Source organism: Bombina bombina, chromosome 2 (assembly GCF_027579735.1).
Source record: "Bombina bombina isolate aBomBom1 chromosome 2, aBomBom1.pri, whole genome shotgun sequence".
Taxonomy (NCBI): Eukaryota; Metazoa; Chordata; class Amphibia; order Anura; family Bombinatoridae; genus Bombina; species Bombina bombina.
This window is the reverse complement of record NC_069500.1, coordinates 202180418-202201078: the sequence shown is the minus strand read 5'-3', so window position 1 is coordinate 202201078 and position 20661 is coordinate 202180418. Positions and strand designations below refer to the sequence as shown.

The following is a 20661-nucleotide window of genomic DNA, read 5'->3' as shown; positions in this document are numbered from 1 at the left end:
TGCTTAAAATGACATGCTCTATCTGAATCATGAAAGAAATTATTTGGGTTTCATATCCCTTTAATAAAAGTATTTGTAATTACCAGACCTGGCTCATAAAGCATCTAGTGTTTATGGTGTGAATCCTGTCAACGCAAATATTATGAATTTGTGGGACCTGTGAAACCCATGATAGCTGTGAAGTGCATTATTGGGGACACTATTTGTATTTTGACACTTGCACATGAAACACTAATACATTTATTTTAAGTGTATGAAACATGAAGGGGCTGATTCATCAGCTGTAGAAATCCAATTCAGGGGTATAGCATCTCCTGTCCTATTAGTTGCCATGTGTAACTCTTAGGTAGTATGGTATAACATGTATGACATTATGGCAATCACTGCTGCCATATAGTGCTCAAGACCTACAAAGATCGCAAGTAACTATAAACGTGTAATTTGGTGGGAAGGTGTCACTGGTGGTGTTGTGCACATGCCTGAGGAAAAGGCTTGTTTTTAACTAAGCAACAGATTGCAAATACACATTGTTTTTACACAAGTACACTTTTTGTTTAGGGCCCCCTTGTATATCTTTTAAGCTTGCTGAGTCTTTAGATTGCTGAGACTTGGAATCCAGTCCTCTGTGAGTGTGCAGCCGGGCTGAATCAGCACAATTGGGTGCTGCAACTTTTATGAATCTTCCTTTGCAATTTTCTTTCTATATAAACATATCTATCTATCTAAAACATTTTATTTTATACATTTTTTTATCCTCTTGAAAATTACTTCTATTAGGAAGCATAACAAAGTATTAAAGAAGTTATTTGCATAAACATGTCTTTAATTCCTTTAATATGATTGCTGACGTTACACAGACGTTAAGAAATAATGAGTTAGTAATGACTTTTGTTTCATATATTGAAAACCCAACAAACAGCCGCTGCTTCCTTTCATTAAAAACAAATATCATTTGTTATTGGTTTCCCCAAACAGAGCAAATGTCCTTAAGTTATTGAAGACTAAGTAGTGAATGCTGAAGAAGGCAATTAATACAATCAGTAAGAGCTAGTCTTCTAAATATAAGTTGTCTACAAAAAGTAGTGTTTTACACAGTCAAGTTAGATTTATTGCTACTTGTTATCCATACATTAAATCAATTTACTAACAGCTGCCTCCTCTCTAGCACCAACAGTAACCACAGTCAATGAAAAGCCAAAACAGTAGCAACTAACAATAGTGGATTGCAAAGTCCTAAACTTAGTGTTGATACTGTGCTTTAGAACGTTAATAATTAACAGACTGTTTTGGTAACAAAGTTACAAATAATTTTACTGTATAAAACTTACATCTCATTAATTTGATAAAAGTTCTGAATGGAGTCACATGGCACTTAAACTTGACAGTTATATTGAATGAGCTCTCATTCATACTTACCATGGTGATTACAGTCTTCAATATGTGTTTTATAAAACCCATGAGTAAAGTTTTCCTAGGGAATCTTATTTTGAAAATGTGCTTGAGCCAGAAGAGTGACAGTTTCAGGAATTGTTCTATTGGATTTTGCCTTCAGGATAAGAAGTTATTAATGCAAGGATGTCAATGCTTATCAGCCAAGACAACAGTTGTCATATAAATTGTGCATTGAAGGGATATTGTATAAAATTATTACTTGATGCATTTTGTCCAGATTGTGTCTGTCACAAGTTTAACCCCCTTTTGATTTAAAAGGGTGCAGCATGTTTGATGGTTCGAATTATTGACTACTGTGATGGACTCCCGGATACCCCAACTAGGTATCTCAGCCAGAAGGACCTTCTTCAATACTGGAACATGTAGCAATGGAGCTAGTAAGTAAAAATAGCATATAGCACACCCTAATGACCAGACAAGAACAGTATTAATGTGAAACAAGAACTGATTTAATACAGCAACTGCACTGTATTTATACACAGTGGAGGCTCCTCCCTAGGAGCACAGGTCACGTGAACCCCTAAGAGAAAAAAAACAAAGAAGAAAAAGAAACTTTTTGGCTGAATAAATAGAATTTTTCCAATTTCGGGCTCTGGTGCCACCATTACAGGAAGAACCGGAGCCGAGCTGGAGGACACCAGATTCGGTGGGAGGGACTGGACGTGCGGCACCCAGTGGTCCGGTCCCGGCAGCAATGAGCGGGGGAGGAAAGTCGGCCAAGGGATAAAGCCAGGTGAGATTGGATATCAGGATAACAACTCTGATAAGGTAAAGAGGCATATTACAGTGTCACTGACAGGCCTTGTAGTATCCCATCCATGATGAACTCTTGTTAGATTGAAAGCACCTTGGCTTAGGGGAGGTGTAGTCTAAAGTGTTCTCTGGCTATTAGTTTATCACTACCTTCTGCATTGGTGGATGGTGGGACTTGGAGGGATATCTGCTGAGAGAAGCTCTTGTATTTAGATTTTCAGTTTAAAAAGTTATTTTAAAAGACAGTTTAACTGCTGCATGCAGCCTTTTTGCAGATACATACACTGGTGGATATCTGCTGAGAGTAGCTACTTTAGTTAGCTTAGTTAAGTTTAAAAGACACTGACAGTAAAAAAAATAAGACTTATTAAAGGAACAGTCTACACCAGGATTTTTATTGTTTAAAAAGATAGCTAATCTCTTTATTAACCATTCCTCAGTTTTGCATAACCGAAAAAGTTATATTAATATATGTTTTTACCTCTGTGTTTTACCTTGTACCTAAGCCTCTGCAGACTGTCCCCTTATCTCAGTGCTTTTGAGAGACATGCAGTTCAGCCAATCAGTGCCGACTCCTGAATAACCACAGGAGTGAGCACAATGTTATCTATATGACACACGTGAACTAGCCTACCTAGGTTTAGCTTTTCAAAAATACCACCAAGGGAACAAAGCAAATTTAATTATAAAAGTCAATTGGAAAGTTTTTTTAAATTGCATGCTCTATATGAATAATCAAAGTTTAATTTTTACTAGACTGTCCCTTTAAGCAGGGCAGCCTTTTTGCAGATATACATTGGTGGATGGTGGGAGGGATATCTAAAGACTGGAGTGCTCTGTGCTGTAAAAAAAGGCAGAGCTATATAACAGCAAAACTACTTACCTAAAGAGTTATCTTTTATAACAAAACTTTCACTTGAGTAATCAACATTTCATTTAATTTTCACAATTTATATATTGTGAACCCCCATTTGAAAAACCCATGAGCCGCCACTGTTTATAAACTATCACCATCTGAGAGCCTACCTAATCTAATGGGGTGATCTTGAGGGAGCAGCGGTAATCCCAAGGTACCATTCAATAGCCCCAGACCCCCAGATGCAACAGTCCAAAAAGCGACATGATCCGTGGCTGGGGACCGGAGCGGCAGCCTGGTAAAGGTACCCAGGAACAGTCCATGGTGAGTGTCACAGGAGACCAGCACTCTATAACGTTGTTTTACTGGGATCATTTCAATGAGCAAAATGAATGGTGAAATAAATTGTACTTTATTCACTAAAAATAAGCAAACACACAGAATTACACAAAATACAGAAAGAACACACTCACTTTGGGGCTAGGATAAAAACTACCCTGTTCTATCAGCCACAGTCAGTAGAACAGTCCTCTTGCACTGTCTTGTTATAGCCCTTTAGAGAGCTCTTGGTTAATTGACTCCTGTATAGTTCAGGCAACTTGGAATAACTCTCTTTTTTTCCCATGCAAAGTGGTTTTGAAAACTGCCCATCCTCTCTTGTCAGCTCACAACACGCCCCCTAGCGATGATCTTAGCAACCAATCGTAACCCAGCACACAGAGGGGCATCACTGTTAATAGCTATCAGTCCTACTCACTGATCACCTGCTGAGAATATAGTCAGTCTGGCTAGCTGGACACTTTTAATCTGAGGATGTACAAATGCAGTTATTTCCTTAACCTTTTGAAGTGCCAGATCTGAGGGTAATAGATGGACAAGATACCACTTTTGTCCCTAGAAGATTTACTGCTATGAGTAATTAACTCTCTGCTTTGAAGCAGCCTGCTCAGATATGTAAATCAGTCTTCTAAGCAGAGACTGTGAAAATCTTTCTTTGTACACACTGTTATTGACATACATGCATGAGAGGCAGGCATCAAAACACAGAATAATGGTGTGACTGATTACCGGATACTCCGACTGGGTAGCTCCGCCAAGGATTCTCCCAGTACCTGGATCCAGCCGCTATGTTGCGGAGAAAGTGATTTTAGCAGAAGCCCACCCGAATAACTAGACACACTAGCATTCAGGTGAAAACACGAAGTACAATTTATTAGGAAACACACACAACATTTATACGCAAACTGATCTTGATAAGAGTCTTATCAGTCCCTTAAATCTCCCGCCATTCCAGCCCCTCCAGACAGGCTGTCACCACCAAAGTGTTCATTGTTCCCCAGGGTCCAGCGGTACGGGGATGGTGCATTCATGACTGAGGGCCGGAGCTATGGACATCCAACCATACACCGGGAAGGCCACTGGAAACTGGGCCAATCACCCCACCCCTGGTCCCCCCCATGAGGTATTAATTCCCAGAAGAGTGAAGCTCTGGGACAAAGGACTGCTGGAGCGACCTGGGTTAAAGAGGGTCGGGGATACAAGCTGATGCCGCCGGCCGGCAGTTCCATGGGGCTGGCCAGCCGAAGGACGGTCTGCTTAAAAGAGCTCGGAAACCCCTGTACCCAATGGAGCTCACCTCCGGCAACTGACCCACCTCTTGCCCTTCCCATGGGGTACCAATCCCCAAGAGAGCGGAGCTCTTGTACAAGGGGCCTCTGGAGTGGCCGGAGGTAAAGTTTCCCGGAGGGTGCTGGATGCGGCGGCCGGCCGGTAGTTCCAGGAGCCCTGCCGGCCGGAGAGGGATAGGTCAGTCACCACCTCTTTCAAGATCAGGTTCAACATACATTTCTCACAAAAGGGAAGGGTTTGTTGATTGCGGTTGCTCTGAGGACCCCAAAAGCACCAAAAAACAAGAGGTTGTGATGTAGTAGGGGGTAGAGGTTTAACCCTTGCAGCCCGGTATCTGTGACAAAGGGAAACCATGTGGGCCCAACCCCCCACCAGTGAGCCTTGGCACCCACTCTTCCGTCACAGTGAGGTTGACAAGAACTCCAGGTTCCTGAGTGAGCTCCCTCTAAGTAATCACCCCAGCCCAGGTTCCTTCAAAGGTATAATAAGTCTCCAAAAGAGTGGTGTGCTGAAGCAATGGGCTTCCGGAGCGACGCCGGATAAAGTTCAGTGGCTGTCCCCGCCGATCTCAGCCAGCATAAAGTTCCATAAGATTCCGGTTGGAACCCAGTCAGGGGAAAGAAGGGTGACCTGTGAAAAAAGAGTCCAGGGTGCCTGAACAGGGAAAATTAGGCTCTTCCAGGGCAAAGTCCAGTTGCTGTAACAAACAATTGGCCAAAGAAAATACAATAGTGGTTCCAACTGGGAAAGGATGGCCCTTGCAGCCTGGTATCCGTGACAGTGCTCCCCCCTGACCCATAGTCTGGCAGGCCCGGATAGTTCCTGTCAGGTCGGCTTGGGGCTTTTCCGGTGGTGTCATTCTAATTCAGTTTGCCAGGAAAGGCCATCCTCATTGCCGTTACTCTTCACCGGGTGATACTGAATGGTAAAGTTAAAAAGCTGCAAGGCTTAATCCACCTCAACAAGTGTCCATTGTCCCCAGAGACCCTATTAAGCCATACCAGGCGGTTATGATCTGCTACCCCTATCCCACTCTGTGTCCAAGGTACTGCACCTCAGATATCCCTACCTTGCACTTATCTGGCTTCAGAGTCAGACCAGCAGCTCTGATGCGGTCCAATACGGTACCCAGGTGAACCAAATGTTCCTCCGAGGTATCGCTGAAGATCGCAATGTCATCCAGGTATGCGCAAGCATAATCCTGGAGGCCATGGATGAGTCGATCCACCATCCTCTGGAACATTGCCGGAGCATTCTTCAATACCAAACGGAATTTACCTTAAACTGGTACAGGCCAAATAGGGCGATGAATGCTGACTTCGGAATAGATTCCGGGTCTAAAGGAATCTGCCAGTAACCCTTACAGAGATCTAACATGTTCAGGAAGTTACCCCAGGCGATGCTGTCTAACAGTGCATCAACCCAGGGCATAGGATGTTGGTTGTGGTCCGGTCGTTAAGTCTACGGTAGCCTACCCATGAGCCCTACCGGGGAAGCCCAGGGATTATTGGACGGCTCGATAAACTCCAGTATCGAGCAGCTCTCTAATTTCGCTGCACATACCTTCCCTAACTGACTCGAGGATCTGGTACGCCGGTTGCCGTAAAGGGCAACTGTCCTGAGGTCTCCACTCGGTGCACCGCTACAGTGGTGTACCCAGGGTCTGTGGAGAACATTTCCTGTCTACTCTCAAACACCTGCCTGACTTGCTCCCGCTGCAGGGTTCCTAGCCTCTTGTCTACCTTTATATGTCCTATGCCTGTCTGCTCCCTATTCCTCCCGGGCAGGTCCGGCATGGGGAGACTCTCTGATTCCTCCATGGCCGGAGCACATATGCTGGCTACCTTTTCCGGCCTCTCCTAGTATGCCTTCAGCATGTTCACATGAAAAGTCTGGCAGACTCGTTCATCAGAACATTTAGCTACTAGGTATGTAGTATCACAAAGTTGTTCTCAGTGGCATCACTAGGGTTTGTGTCACCCGGTGCGGTAAGTCATGGTGTCACCCCACCCTCCCCCCATAAAGCAGACACACACAAACACAAAAACACAGGCACACACACATACAAACACTCAGACACACTTAAAAACACACTCAAATGCACACACAAACACTCAGAAACACACTCAGACACACACACAAAAACACTCAGACACACACACAAAAACACTCAGGCACACACACAAACACTTAGACACACACACACACAAAAACTCAGACACACACACACAAAATATGTAAACTGCACTGCATTAATTATAAAGCTCATGCCTAGAGCTGCTCCCTGGCTCAGCAGAGCATCAAATGAAAGATAAACAGAGCACTCTAAAAATAAATCACTAAAGAAAATGTTTAGGCGCAAACTATGGGAATTCTGCTCTCTAACTCTGTTCCAAGTCTGTCAGTGCACAGCCCCGGGCCGTGTGCCTACCGCTTCTTATGGTCAATCACCTCTGCACTTTGCCCACCCCCAGACCCTTGCCTGCTCTCCCCTCCTACCTCTTCAGTGTGCACTTAGTGTACCATAACCATACTGGTCTGGTGGGCATCATACATGGCTCCTTCACTTTAGAGACAGTGTCAGACAGTCATGTAGTCAGGTGCCAGACACCCCCCTCATGATTTCCCGGTTCCCGTTTAGAGAGACAGCGCAGCAGTGAGTGACTCCACTGCCCTACACGCTCACTAAGCAGTGAGCACAGATAGGCAGGCAGGTTTAGGCTAGCAGCACAACTTTGCAAGCCCCACGGCATGCCCACAACATTCATAGTGAAATTGGGCAGGGGAGGAGCAAAGTACAAACAAGCAAAATCAGCCAGGGAAACTTTTTGTGGAAATTGCAGTGCTGGCTCAAGGGGCAAAAAATTAAGTGTCTACAACTTCCCCAGTCCCACTAATGTTCACAAATGCTGGCCCATCTAATAAAAAAAATCTATGCATCTCTACATTGCATTTCTTCTAATTTCAATAAAATAAAAAAATAAAAATTTGGCTGGTGGTGTCACCCCCTGGAGGGTGTCACCCAGGTGCAGCCTGCACCCCCTAGTGTTGCCACTGGTTGTTCAACTACTTGGTAGGGCCCCTGCCAAGCGGCCTGCAGCTTATTTGTCTTGGTAGGCTTTAGGGCAAGAACTTTCTGCCCTACATCCAGGGTGCGGTTGCGAGATTTATGGTCATACCACCACTTCTGTCTACCCTGGGTGACCTGAAGGTTCTCCCGCAAAGTGTTGGCAAGTTCCTTCAGTCGGTCCCTAAACTCTAGGGCATAACCTACAATGGAAGGTCCCTCCTCCCCAACAGACCCTTCCCAGTGGACTCTAAGTAGATCTACTCAAAGGGAGAAAAAACGGTAGACTCCTGCGGCACCTCCCGGTAAGCGAACAGGAGGTGTGGCAGAGAATGTACGAAGCAGCTGCTTCATTATCCCTTTAAACCTCTTGCACAGTCAGTCTGGTGATGGTATGCTGAGCTCTGTAGGGGCTTTATCCTGCAGAGCTTCCATAGCTGCTGGGTGAGCTCAACAGTAAACTGAGTTCCTTTGACCCGAGATAATTTCACAGGGGAAACCCACCCCAAAGATCCGGAGCAGGGCATCTCCCACTGTCTCCACCTGAATGTTGGCCAGGGGAATTGCCTCCAGGGTACCGGGTAGCGTAATCCACTACCGACAGGATATAACTCTTTTCCAAGGGGCTGGGACAGGGCAAAAGTCCAACTATGTCAACAGCTATCCTGCTGAACAGTTCACCAATGATAGGGAGGGGATACAGGGAAGCCTTAGAGTGGTCACCTATCTTCCCCCACTCTCTGACATGTGTCACAAGTATGGAAGTACTGCCTAATGTCCCCCGTAATCACTGGCCAGAAGAAGTTCTAGGTAAATCGGTGGCGGGTCAGAGTAATCCCTAGGTGTCCTGCAAGGGGAATGTTGGGCCCTATGCATAGTAGGTCTTACCAATATTTTTGTGGTACCACCAACTGTCACTTGGTCACCTGCCTCCGCCCACTACCCTTTATAACCCGGTAAAGGAGGCCTTGGGCCCCACTCAAAGCGGTTCCACCTAACCCACATAGGTCTGTTCCCACCTGTTCCTGGTAGGGGGCCAACGTATGGTCATTTAACGTTTCCTGGACAAAGTCAGAGGGGGAATTCCAGGAGACAGAGGAATCAGTCGGGACAACTGTCGGGTTGGAGTGGCTTACCTGGGTCCCATTCTTGAGTGGTTCTGCATTAAGTCTATCTTGTTGTCGGGTGGTGACAGGGCAAATATCTGTGTGTACATCCACAAGAAAGGATGATAAAAGATGTCCCAATATTCACAAAATGTCCACAGCACCTTTTTTAAGAAGTATAAATCTTTATTCAGACATTAAAACAAGCGACGTTTCAGGGATTAACCCCTTAGTCATGCTGTATGACTAAGGGGTTAATCCCTGAAACGTTGCTTGTTTTAAAAAAGGTGCTGTGGACATTTTGTGAATACTGTTATTTAGAGGGGTCTGGCAGTATACCCCAGTCTTCATGAGCACCCCCACAGTAGTTCTGGCCCAACACTTGGTTACTTGGAAAGATGTCCCAAGTCATTCACCAGTAAGACCTCTGCTGGCAAATTGCCCATAATACCAACCTCCACAGCATGGGAGCCCACACCCCAATCCAGGTGAACCTGTGCTGTGGGAATTCGGAGCACCTTACCCCCAACCACACAAACTGCAATAGATTTTCCCATTTGGTCTGAGCTTGTGACCATGTGTGGCTGGACACAAGGGTAATGGCGGCTCTGCTGTTCCATAATCCTTGGGCCTAGCGGCCATTAACCCAAACTGGCTGACGATGATGAAAACGGTTGTCGCCAGGCGCAGCTTGTACCGGGTCCTCCTCGTGCAAGACCCAAAACTCTTACTCACTCCAGACGGAAGGGGTTAGTGGTGCCCCCTGTCTCCACAAAATGGATAACAGCTCTGGGAACCCCTGTCGGGGCTCTGGTTCAGTGGGCAAAGGGAGGATTCCATGGGCAATTGGACCTCACATGCCCCACTTCGTCGCACCCGTAGCACCGGATTCCTGTCTTCTATGGTTGGGTTGGGCCAGAAGAAGGGTTGAGCCGGTGGCGCTGAAGGGTACCGGTTGGTCACTAGAGGTCGGACTGTTGCTGTAGGAGGACAGACAATCAAACGAGGTTCGTCCATCCAGCAACTGGTTCGCCAAAGCTGCTGCTCAATCTACAGTGAGGGGCTTCCGATCTCAGACCCATGGAGAATGATTGTAAAAGTGCTCCAAGAGTATGAGTTGTGATGCCTGTGCCTGGGTGGTCACTTGGCAACTCGTGGACCAGTAGTCCAAGGAGAAGGTTAGCTGGTGAGCCCACTCAGTAAAGGGTTGACTCCGTCTCAGGCTCCAGAATTTAAGACGATTAGCCTCTGGAGTGATGGCATACATGACCAGGATGCACTCGTTCACCCGATCATAACTCTGCTTGTCTTGCAGGGAGATAGCCTCGAAAGCATACAAAGCTCTCCACGATAGCTTCCCGATCAGAAGGGTAACCCAGTCTGCCTAATCAATGCCCTGCAGCTCACACTAGATCTCAAATACCTGTAGGTACCGGTCGATTTCCTCCTCTCTGTCTTTAAAGGCACAGAAGGCAGTATGAGGTAACTTCTTCTGGTGTGATGTAGCCTCCAGATGGGTAGGTGTCTCCCCCCCCGGAGCCTTCTGGAGCTCCAGCATCTTGATACGGAAAAGTTGGTATTGGAAATGTGCAGAAAGTGGTCTGATTACTTTCAACTGTTAAACTTCACTGTTGGTTTACTTGCATCTTGGGTTCAATTTACATAAACCCTCCACCGCCCATCCTGTTTTTACTATTTTTACTATTATTACTATTTTTATTATTCTTACCATTTTTATTATCTTTATTATTATTAATATTAACTATTACATCACTTTTATTCAGAATACAGTGATAGAATTAGTTAAGCCCAGTCAAGTTTCTGGGCAAAAAATCCCCTAGTGGCTCGTGTCCGCTGAGTTTAATGTGTCACTTCCTAGAGGCAGTCTGAACTTTCAAATAATTCTTTCATAAAGATCATAAGTTGATCAGAATTAGAAACAACTGGTGAAATTACAAAGCATATTTTATTTTGTAGAGTCTTCACAATATTACAGACTGAGATAGTTTGGTGTGCCGAGGATAAAAAATGTAACCTCTATAATAAACTTTACTTATGCTTATGTTGTCATAATATAATATATCACAGTAACAGGAGGCAAAACATCATTTATAGGTTTCGTTGTAATATTAGTTCATAAAGAAATAAAAAATGTAAGGTATGGGTATTATGTTTATATTGTTCTTATATAGAGCATGTGTGAAATTTTGAACTAAACAAATATACGGAGAATATTTCTGTGTACGGAATGGGATGTAATGTAACATTGTATTACTGTGGTCATTATAATGTTGAATCCTGTTTTGCTCTACGCTTTATTTACCTTAATAAAAAATTATATTTAAAAAAATAAAATCGTAAACTTTTTCACAAACTGAAATTATTTACATACTGCTTGTGCAATCATGGCACAAATGATTGTAAAAGATTCTCTGGGATCCTCTTTGTTCAGAAAAAGCAGACATACATGGCTTTGCCATTGCTTTTTGGTAATTAGAAGGCTGCTATTTGCAGCTACGAACCACACCTTGTTTATTCCCGGCAGTGAAGGGGTTAATCAGGTAGCTTGTAAAGTTAATTTAAGCTTTAATGTAGAGATTACCCTCCCACCTGACACTTCCCACCCCCTGATCCCTCCCAAACAGCTCTCTTCCCTCCCTCACCCCCACCACAAAATTTATTAAATATTTTTTATATTTTTTCTTTAATATTTTCTGCAGTGTAGGATCCCCCCCTTACCCTTCAACCTCCCTGATCCCTCCCAAACAGCTCTCTAACCCTCCCCCTCTAACTATTTCCATCATCTTAGGCTCTGGCAGATGTCTGCCAGTACCTATAAATACCAGTGATTGTTGGTTAGGGATGCCGCCACCACCCGCCACACCTTTTAGTTATAGCATAGCTCCCCATTCAATTTTTTTTTGTATTGTAGGGCCCCCCACTCCCACTCCCTCCCCCTTTGCTGCTGGACCACCCACCTGCCTTCCAAAGTAAAGAAAAGGAAATTGTACAAGGTCCTGTATACACTCCAATACTGTTTCTTCTGTGATTATACCAAAAAGAATAGAGGAATAACACTGTATCAAATGTAGCAAGGTTGGGCAAATTGCCAAAGGGTTACTCACATAACCTAGAACTCTGATGAAGTGCATGTACGCATGTGCAAAACGTATGTATGGCTCCTGTCCAATAAACATCGGATATATTGACTACAACAGTGGGACTCAGTTTTTTCTTTTTCTTGCATTCACATAACCTAGAGCTTCGCTCGCTCTAAGATAAAAGCCTATTATTAAAACTCTGGTCTGAGATGGTACTCTGCTTATTCCATCAAATATACACATTAATACTCTTAGTGCCCAATTATTAAAACTTACTTGGGTCAGGCATGGAGAATCACACTGACTCGTAAGGGCGGCCCTCATGGAATTCTATTAAAAAAAAGGGCTGTACCTGCAAGAGGTGAGATGTCTCCCAAAGTTGGTGCTCGCTGGAAAGGTAAACTTTGCTGGGAAGAACAAAGTAAGCAGGGGGCACACGTGAAACATTAAATCCTGCAGCTAATCAGATTACTCTGTTAATAGTGTACAGTACCTTACAATAACCTTTATTTTTGTATGCAGATGATTTTCTATGAGGGTAATAATTGTTTTGTGCGTTATGACACAATCACTACCTTTTAGTTTGTAAGAAATAACTGTGAGATCTGCAGGGGGAAATGTTTAGAGAATATGCCAGACATGGCTGGGAAATTTCAGCCAAGCCTATTAGCAGTGGTGGTGAAATTAATTTCATAATAAGGAAAATAATAGGCTTGGAATTTTATATTGTAAATACAAATTTCACAGCGTTTTTGCATGTGCAGTGTGGTTTTATTACAATTTCCACAGTGTACCTGATATTGTTTCTTTTCTGCACAATTTCAATAAAGTTTTGCAGAACAATTTTGTTACAATTTTAATACGATTAAAAATTTACAAATTTTTACTTCATAATTTTATTTCAATAAGTAATTTATTCGTTTTATACGATTTTAATTTTGCAATGTTTTGTGAGTCCTATTGTAATGTGTACATTTCCTTCACATACTTAAAAGCAGGGAACGCCCCTTTGCGAGACATACTGTGCCTTTAGAGAATTAGGACAAGACTTCATAGTACTGGTGAGAATTCTTCTGCAAGAAGCCTAGAAAGCCTTGGATTGATACATCTTAACTTGCAGTTAGCAGGCTCATATGAGTGATTCTGCACAGCAAGTGCTACAAAAACAACATACATGATAAATGGAGACCAATGAATATGCTTAAATGACAATGATGTCTATGGGTTCTTCAATTTTGTTTGAAGCCATTGATCTTTATCTTCACACAAAAATGTAGGCTCTACTGTTTTTAAATTGCAGTTTCTTTACTCTACTTCAGATATTTTTTACTCCAGTAGTATTAGTTCTCATAAATGGCTGTAAATTTGTATAGATAGGCAAAAGTCAATTGCTGAAGGATAAATCTGAGTATACTTGAGATAAACATTGAACAGGTAATCTGAACAGCAATTTGGTAGAAGTATGAGAGTTTGCAATTTCATAGTCAGGAACTAATCTGGTCAGCAACTTGGAAATATAACAGGTATTGTCACTCTCATAGTCAGGAACTTACCAGATCAACAACTTGGTAGTAGAGCAGGTCTTGGAAATCTTACAGTCAGTAACAAACTGGAGCAATGCCTTCAAATCTCAGTTTTTGACTGGAACAGAAGCTACTAATGAGCCATACTGAAAACAGATGGAACTACGGGAAAGCAAACCTCCTGAGTAAGTACCTTGCAATTTATAGGGAAAGAATGTGATGTCAACCCTCCCTGTTTAGTGTCATTGCACCTTTAGTTTTGGCATGTGCATGGAGAAAAGCATCAACTTAAGGGAGTAGTGAAAAAGGCAACAGAGTAGGACTTGGCAGGTAAATCAAGAAAGTAATATAACCTTGTGATATAAACACAGCATCGCAATATCTGTTAGTATAGAGAAAAAATCTACATTGCTGGCATTTAAGAAAATATCTAAGTGATTAAGTCGATAAATAATAGAAGTGAGATCTCACTGGTTAGCACTGAGCCTCATATGCTCTGACGGATTGGGAAAATATTTTTACTTACAAATATACTTTCATAAAGGTGGTGAAAGTCGGTGATCCATTACTCATGGGAATTACTCTTCTCTACCACTTGGAGGAGACAAAGATTCATAAACCCCAAGAGCTCTATAAAACCTCTCCCACTTCACACATACCTCAGTCTTTACTTTGCCTCCGCTAGAGGTGGTTGAAGAATGAAGATGTGCATGTGATTCCTCAGAGAAAGGGGTTTTCAGTTTATGTTGAGGCCCGGTTCCCCTCAGAGTATAGTGCTTGTCAGGGGATGTATTTGGGGTATGGTTTATGTTGCTTTGTTTTCACCTCATGGGAAATCTTTTATTTACCCTCTAATTGTTTTCAGGGATGTGTCTTCTGCCTCCCTTTATGGATCTACAAATATACTCCTATTCCATAACCTCTGCTGATATGTTTCAATACTGTTAGCTATTTGATTGCTAGTGGACGAGTGTGTATTGGTAAGTATATATATATATATATATATATATATATATATATATATATTTGTAATTTTATATAATGGGCACTTTTTTAAAAAAATATTATTTTATTATTAAAATTATTATCTTTCACTATGCGCCTTTTTTTGGCGCTCTTAGTTATTTTCGCGTCGGACTGTTTTCACGCATCAGGATTGCACACATTGGGTTTACACTTATCGGGTTAGCGCTCTCTTCAGCTCATTTATGTGGCTTGTGTTTAGATTTGTTAATGCATACGACCAATCTAATGTTGTTTCTTTGGGTACTAATGCACTTACTATTTGTTAATTACAGGTTAATTCTGCATTAGTGCCTCCTGCCATGAAAACTTTCATCAAGGCTGCAGTCTCTGAGGCGTTGGCTACTCTCTTGCCTTCATATAAGCATAAAAGGTCAGTTCAGATTTTACCTTCTACAAGTGCTATGTGCCCTGAACCCAGGGATACTGTTGTATCTTCAGATGGTAAAGTTTCTGCTGGGGATGAGGATTCCTCATCTGAAGTTCAGCCTGATACTTCCTCTTTTTTGTTTAAAGTTAAACATTTTTTCATTCTCATTTAAAAGTGGTCTTAATTAATTTAGGGGTTAAAGATCCTAAAACTTCTGATGATAAACCTTGTAATCATTTAAATTCAGTTTTTAGGACTTCATGATATGCTGTCTCTGACAAGATTGCTAGGGAATGGTCTAAGCCAGGTATGTATTTTAATAATTTTGCAATGTTTAAAAAGTTATATCCTTTACCTGCTTCTAATCTAGAGTTATGCTAAACATTTCCCAATGTGGATGGGGCCATTTCCACTTTGGCTAAACGTACAACTATTCCTTTGGAAGACAGTACTTCTTTTATGGGATTTCTTATAGTGCAACCTAGAAATAGAATTATTTAAATAGGCATAAAAAGAGAGAGTAGATTGTACAAATAACTGCAATCTAAAAGTCTAGGAACTTTTAGATTGCACTTATTTGTACAATCTACTCTCACTTCTTTTATGGACCCTTTAAACAGAAAGTTAGAATCCCTTCATAGAAGGGCCTTTTTACATGCTAGCTATATTTTTAGGCCAGCTATTTTTACTGCTTATATGGCGGCTGCTTCTTCTTACTAGTGGTCTAGTCTTTCAGAGCGGTTTTCTGATCCTGTTTGTAGAAATCTATTGGGTTTGCTTCAGAGTGCCAAGTCTTTTATTTGTGATGCTGTGTTTGATATTATGAAAATTAATGTCAAAAGGATGTCTTTAGCAATTCTTGCCAGGAGCACCTTGTGGTTTAAATCCTGGTCTGCTGATATGGTATCTAAATTTGGATTATTGTCTCCTTCATTTCAGGGAAATAAGTTATTTGGGTCTGATTTAGATTCTATTATTTCTACTATTACTGGAGGTAAAGGAGATTTTCATCCTAAAGACAGGAAGTCTAAAGGAAAATTCAAAGCTTCTAATTGTTTTCGTTCCTTTTGTGAGAATAAGGAACAGAAAACTGACTCCTCTGTTCAGAAGCCAAGTTCCTCTGGTTCAGTCTGGAGACCTAATGCTAACTGAAACAAGTCTATGTGGGGTAAGAAATCTATCTCTTCTTCTAAAACCACATGCATATGCAGCCCCCAACCCAGAAGTTCTGGTAGAGGCAGATTAAGCCTCTATCAGGAGGCTAGGTTTCAGTCTCTCTCATATGTATGGGTTGAGAATATTGTTTCTCAGGGATATTGAACTGGATTCAGAACAAGGCCTCCCAGAGAAAGGTTTATTTCTGTCCAATGTTCCAAGGAATCATGTAAAAGCTCAAGCTTTTCTTTAATCTGTCTTGGATCTGGAAGATATGAGAGTGATTGTTCTAGTTCCTTTGCAGGAACAGGGGATGGGATTTTATTCAAATCTATTCATTGTTACAAAAAGGGAAAGCACTTTCAGACCAGTTTTGGATCTAAAGACTCTGTATAAGTTTGTAAGGATATAAGGATTCCATCTTTCATAATGGAAACTATCAGGACGTTTCTGCCTTTTGTTCAGCAAAGTCAGTTTATGTCCACAATAGATTTAAAGGATGCTTACCTTGATGTTTCAATTCAAAAAGAACATAACCAGTTTCTGAAGAAAGGTTTATTTCTGTCCAATGTTCCAAGGAATCATGTAAAAGCTCAAGCTTTTCTTTAATCTGTCTTGGATCTGGAAGATATGAGAGTGATTGTTCTAGTTCCTTTGCAGGAACAGGGGATGGGATTTTATTCAAATCTATTCATTGTTACAAAAAGGGAAAGCACTTTCAGACCAGTTTTGGATCTAAAGACTCTGTATAAGTTTGTAAGGATATAAGGATTCCATCTTTCATAATGGAAACTATCAGGATGTTTCTGCCTTTTGTTCAGCAATGTCAGTTTATGTCCACAATAGATTTAAAGGAGGCTTACCTTGATGTTTCAATTCAAAAAGAACATAACCAGTTTCTGAGGTTTACCTTTCTGGACAATCCCTTTCAGTTTGTTGCTCTTACATTTGGTCTGGCTACAGCTCCAATAATATTTTCCAAAGTTCTGGGTGCCCTTTTGTCTGTAATTAGAGCTCAGGGAATTGCAGTATTTTCTTACCTGGACGATATCTTGGTTTAAGCTCCATCTTTTCCTTTAGCAGAATTTCACACCAAACAACTCTAGTTGCTTCTTCAAAAGCATGGTTGGAGGATCAATTTTTCAAAGAGTTCTTTGGTTACTCAGACAAAGGTTACTTTCCTGGGTTTCCAAATAAACTCAGTGTCCATGAATCTTTCTCTAACAGAGCAGAGATGGTTAAGATTGGTGTCAGCTTGTCTAAACCTTCAGTCTCTTTCGTTTCCTTCAGTGGCTCTTTGTATGGAAGTACTAGGTCTCATGATTGTTGCTTCAGATGCAATTTCATTTGCTCGATTTAACATGAGGCCTCTTCAGCTTTGTATGCTGCATCAATGGTGTAGGGATTATACTCGGCTGTCTCAAAAGATATTTTTGAATCCCAGTACAAGTCAGTTTCTAACTTTGGTGGCTGGATCATCAGCGTATTATTCAGGGGGCTTCTTTTGCTCGTTCTACCTGGACTATGATCACTACAGATGCAAGTCTTTCAGGTTGGGGAGCTGTTTGAGGGTCTTTGACAGCACAGGGGGTTTGAGATCCTCGGAAGGTGAGTTTTACAATCAAAGTTCTGGAACTTCATTCAATTTTTAGGGCCCTTCAAGCTTGGCCTTTGTTGAAAAGGGAGTCATATCCATTTCCAGAGAGACAATTTCACAACAGTAGCTTAAGTCAACCATTAGGGGGAACTCACAGTTCCCTGGCAATGATGAAGGTTTCTAAGATTCTCTCTTGGGCAGAAGCGTATTCTTGTCTAGTCTCTGCGATTTACATCCCAGGAGTGAACAACTCAGAGGCAGACTTTCTCATTCGTCAGTCTCCACATCCACCGGAGTGGTCTCTTCACCGGGATGTGTTCAATCAGATTATGGATCTTTGGGTTCTCCCAGAAATAGATCTGATGGCCTCTCATTTGAACAACAAACTTTCCAGGTACTTTGTGAGGTCCACGGATCCACAGGCAGAGGTAGTGGATGCTTTAGTAGTTCCTTGGTCATTTCAGCCTGCTTATCTGTTCTCTCTTCTGGTTCTTCTTCCCAGAGTAATTTCCAAGATAAGGCTAGAGAAGTAATTTGTAATCTTGATTGCCCCAGTGTGGCCTCGCAGGATTTGGTATGTGAATCTGGTTCAAATGTCCAGTTGCCCTCCTTGGCCTCTTCCTCTGTGGTCAGACCTTCTGTCCCAAGATCCTTGTTTTTCCATCCGGATCCTAAGTCTTTAAACTTGAGGGCATGGAAATTAAACTCTTAGTTCTGAGACATAGGGGTTTCTCTGATTCTGTGATTGTAACTCTGATTCAGGCTCGTATACCTGTTTTAAGGAAGATATAGCATAAGGTTTGGAAAACCTTCATTTCCTGGTGCATAAATCATGGTTGTATGATTCCTATGATTCTTCAGATGCTGCAGGATGGCCTAGATAAGGGTTTATCTTCCAGTTCATTCTTTTATTCAGTCTCTGGTCAATATTATACCTGTTATCAAGCCTATTTCTCTTCCATGGAATATTGACCTAGTGTTAAAGGTTTTGCAGGCTCCTCCATTTGAACTTATGCATATATTGGACGTTAAACTACTTTCATGGAAAGTGTTTTTTCTTTTGGCTATATCCTCTTCTAGAAGAGTTTCTGAATTCTCTGCTCTTTCTTGTGAGCATATGTATTTGATTTTTCATCAAGATAAGCCTGTTTTGACATCATTTCATTTTTTGCCTAAGGTTGTTTCTTCAGACAACTTTAGTAGAGAGATTGTTGTTCCCTCTTTGTGTCCTAATTCTAAGAATGCTTCTGAAAGATCTCTGCTATTTCTTAAGCCTCTTGGGATTTGTTCACAATATCTGTGGCTCCTAATGTGATCTGCCTAAGCCGTCCAAAAAGTTCTATGAACACTAGACCCAGATCTAGACCATTGAAACCTCGGGCAGTGGCCTCTCTACAGGGATTCAGCAGCCCCCCCCATAAATTGGGGTAAGCAGCACTGAGTAGACTGTGTTTCACCATCTATTGATATATCAGATATCAGAAGGTTAAGCGCTATTGTGGAGGATCAGCCTGAAGCTTATCCTGAATATCCTGAATATGGAGGCCTTAATCAGATGAGAAGAGATGACACTACTTATAGACAACCACTACCTGAGTCTAAAGGCAGAGCTAAGCAATCTACTCCTCACTTTCTTTTGTGTATTTATTGACAGAGGCTCCACAGGACTTCTTCAGCCTCTTGGGGTTAAATTTTGTACCCCTCAGTCACCCACTTTATGGCCTCTTGGGCAAATAATTCTGCATCAGATAGATCAATTTGCAAATAAAACACACTGACTTACTTACAGTTAAGTTTACTGTTACTCACTCCTATGAGATTTTCCAGCCACAGTGTATGCAAACACAACAACTTGTCTGACCCCTCAAACACAGCCTCACTAATTGTGTTTTATTCCTTGTATGTGTCACAGGGAGTTAATGATATTCCTTATTTTGAACTATATTACAATTCAAAGACAGAAAATATGCAGCAAAGTGCAAAATTCATAGCTGGATCTGTTAATCTGTTTTTCCCGCTCTAATATATTTGTATATGTGTTAGAGTAGGAATTTGTGTATATATATATATATATATATATATATATATATATATATATATATATATATATATATATATATACTGTATATATATACATATATATGTGTTAAAAAAAAAAATTTATATACAGTATATGGGAAAAATATACACACAATCACACACATATATATATATGCAGTATATATATATATATATATATATATGTTTCCATGCAAGGTTAGCACTCTAGCATAACTTCTTAGAGCCTGAGTCACAGATGAATATAGGTATACAAGAAAATCTCTTCTCTCTTTTTCATAAGTTTTTCAACATTTATTTTCCAACGTTTTGGCACAGGTTGGGGCCGAAACATTGGAAAATAAATGTTGAAAAACGTATGAAAAAGAGAAAAGAGTTTTTCTTGTATACATATATATATATATATATACAGGTTAGGTTCCAGAAGGAAGGGTTGTAAATCGAAACCGTTGTAAATTGAAACCCAGTTTATAATGTAAGTCAATGGGAAGTAAGGGAGATAGGTTACAGGCCCCTCTCAAAATTGTCATAAGTAACACCTAATACATTATTTTTAAAGCTTAGAAATGAAGACTTTAAATGCTAGACAGCATTATAAACCTAATAAAATAATCACACAACACAAAATATATAATTAAACTAAGTTAAATGAACAAAAACATTTGCTAAACAGCATTATAAACCTAATAAAATAATCACACAACACAGACTTCACTTACATTTTTCTGCAAACAGTTCTTTCTATGCATTCCAATCTGAACTGAGTTATAGACAGGAAGATCTTGTTCCTTTGAAATCTGCTCGATAGCTCAGGTGTGGTTAAACTGATTAATTTCAGCTTGCTTGGCTTTGCTGCAACACAAGCGGACAGCTCCACCTACTGGCTATTTTATGAAATGCACTGCTTCTCAATGCTTTTCAATAGCAGTCACATGACTCGAAAAAAAGGTTGTTATTCTGAAATGGTGTAA

General features: G+C 41.3%; 1 protein-coding gene across 1 annotated transcript in view; it reads left to right on the top strand.

Moving 5' to 3' along the window:
• CARTPT (CART prepropeptide) overlaps positions 1 to 20661 on the top strand; it is a 53629-nt gene that overhangs the window by 3088 nt on the left and 29880 nt on the right. The window contains exon 2 of the mRNA XM_053699709.1: positions 14786 to 14883. Coding sequence (XP_053555684.1) covers positions 14786 to 14883 — 98 coding nt within the window. The remainder of the gene's footprint in view (positions 1 to 14785; positions 14884 to 20661) is intronic.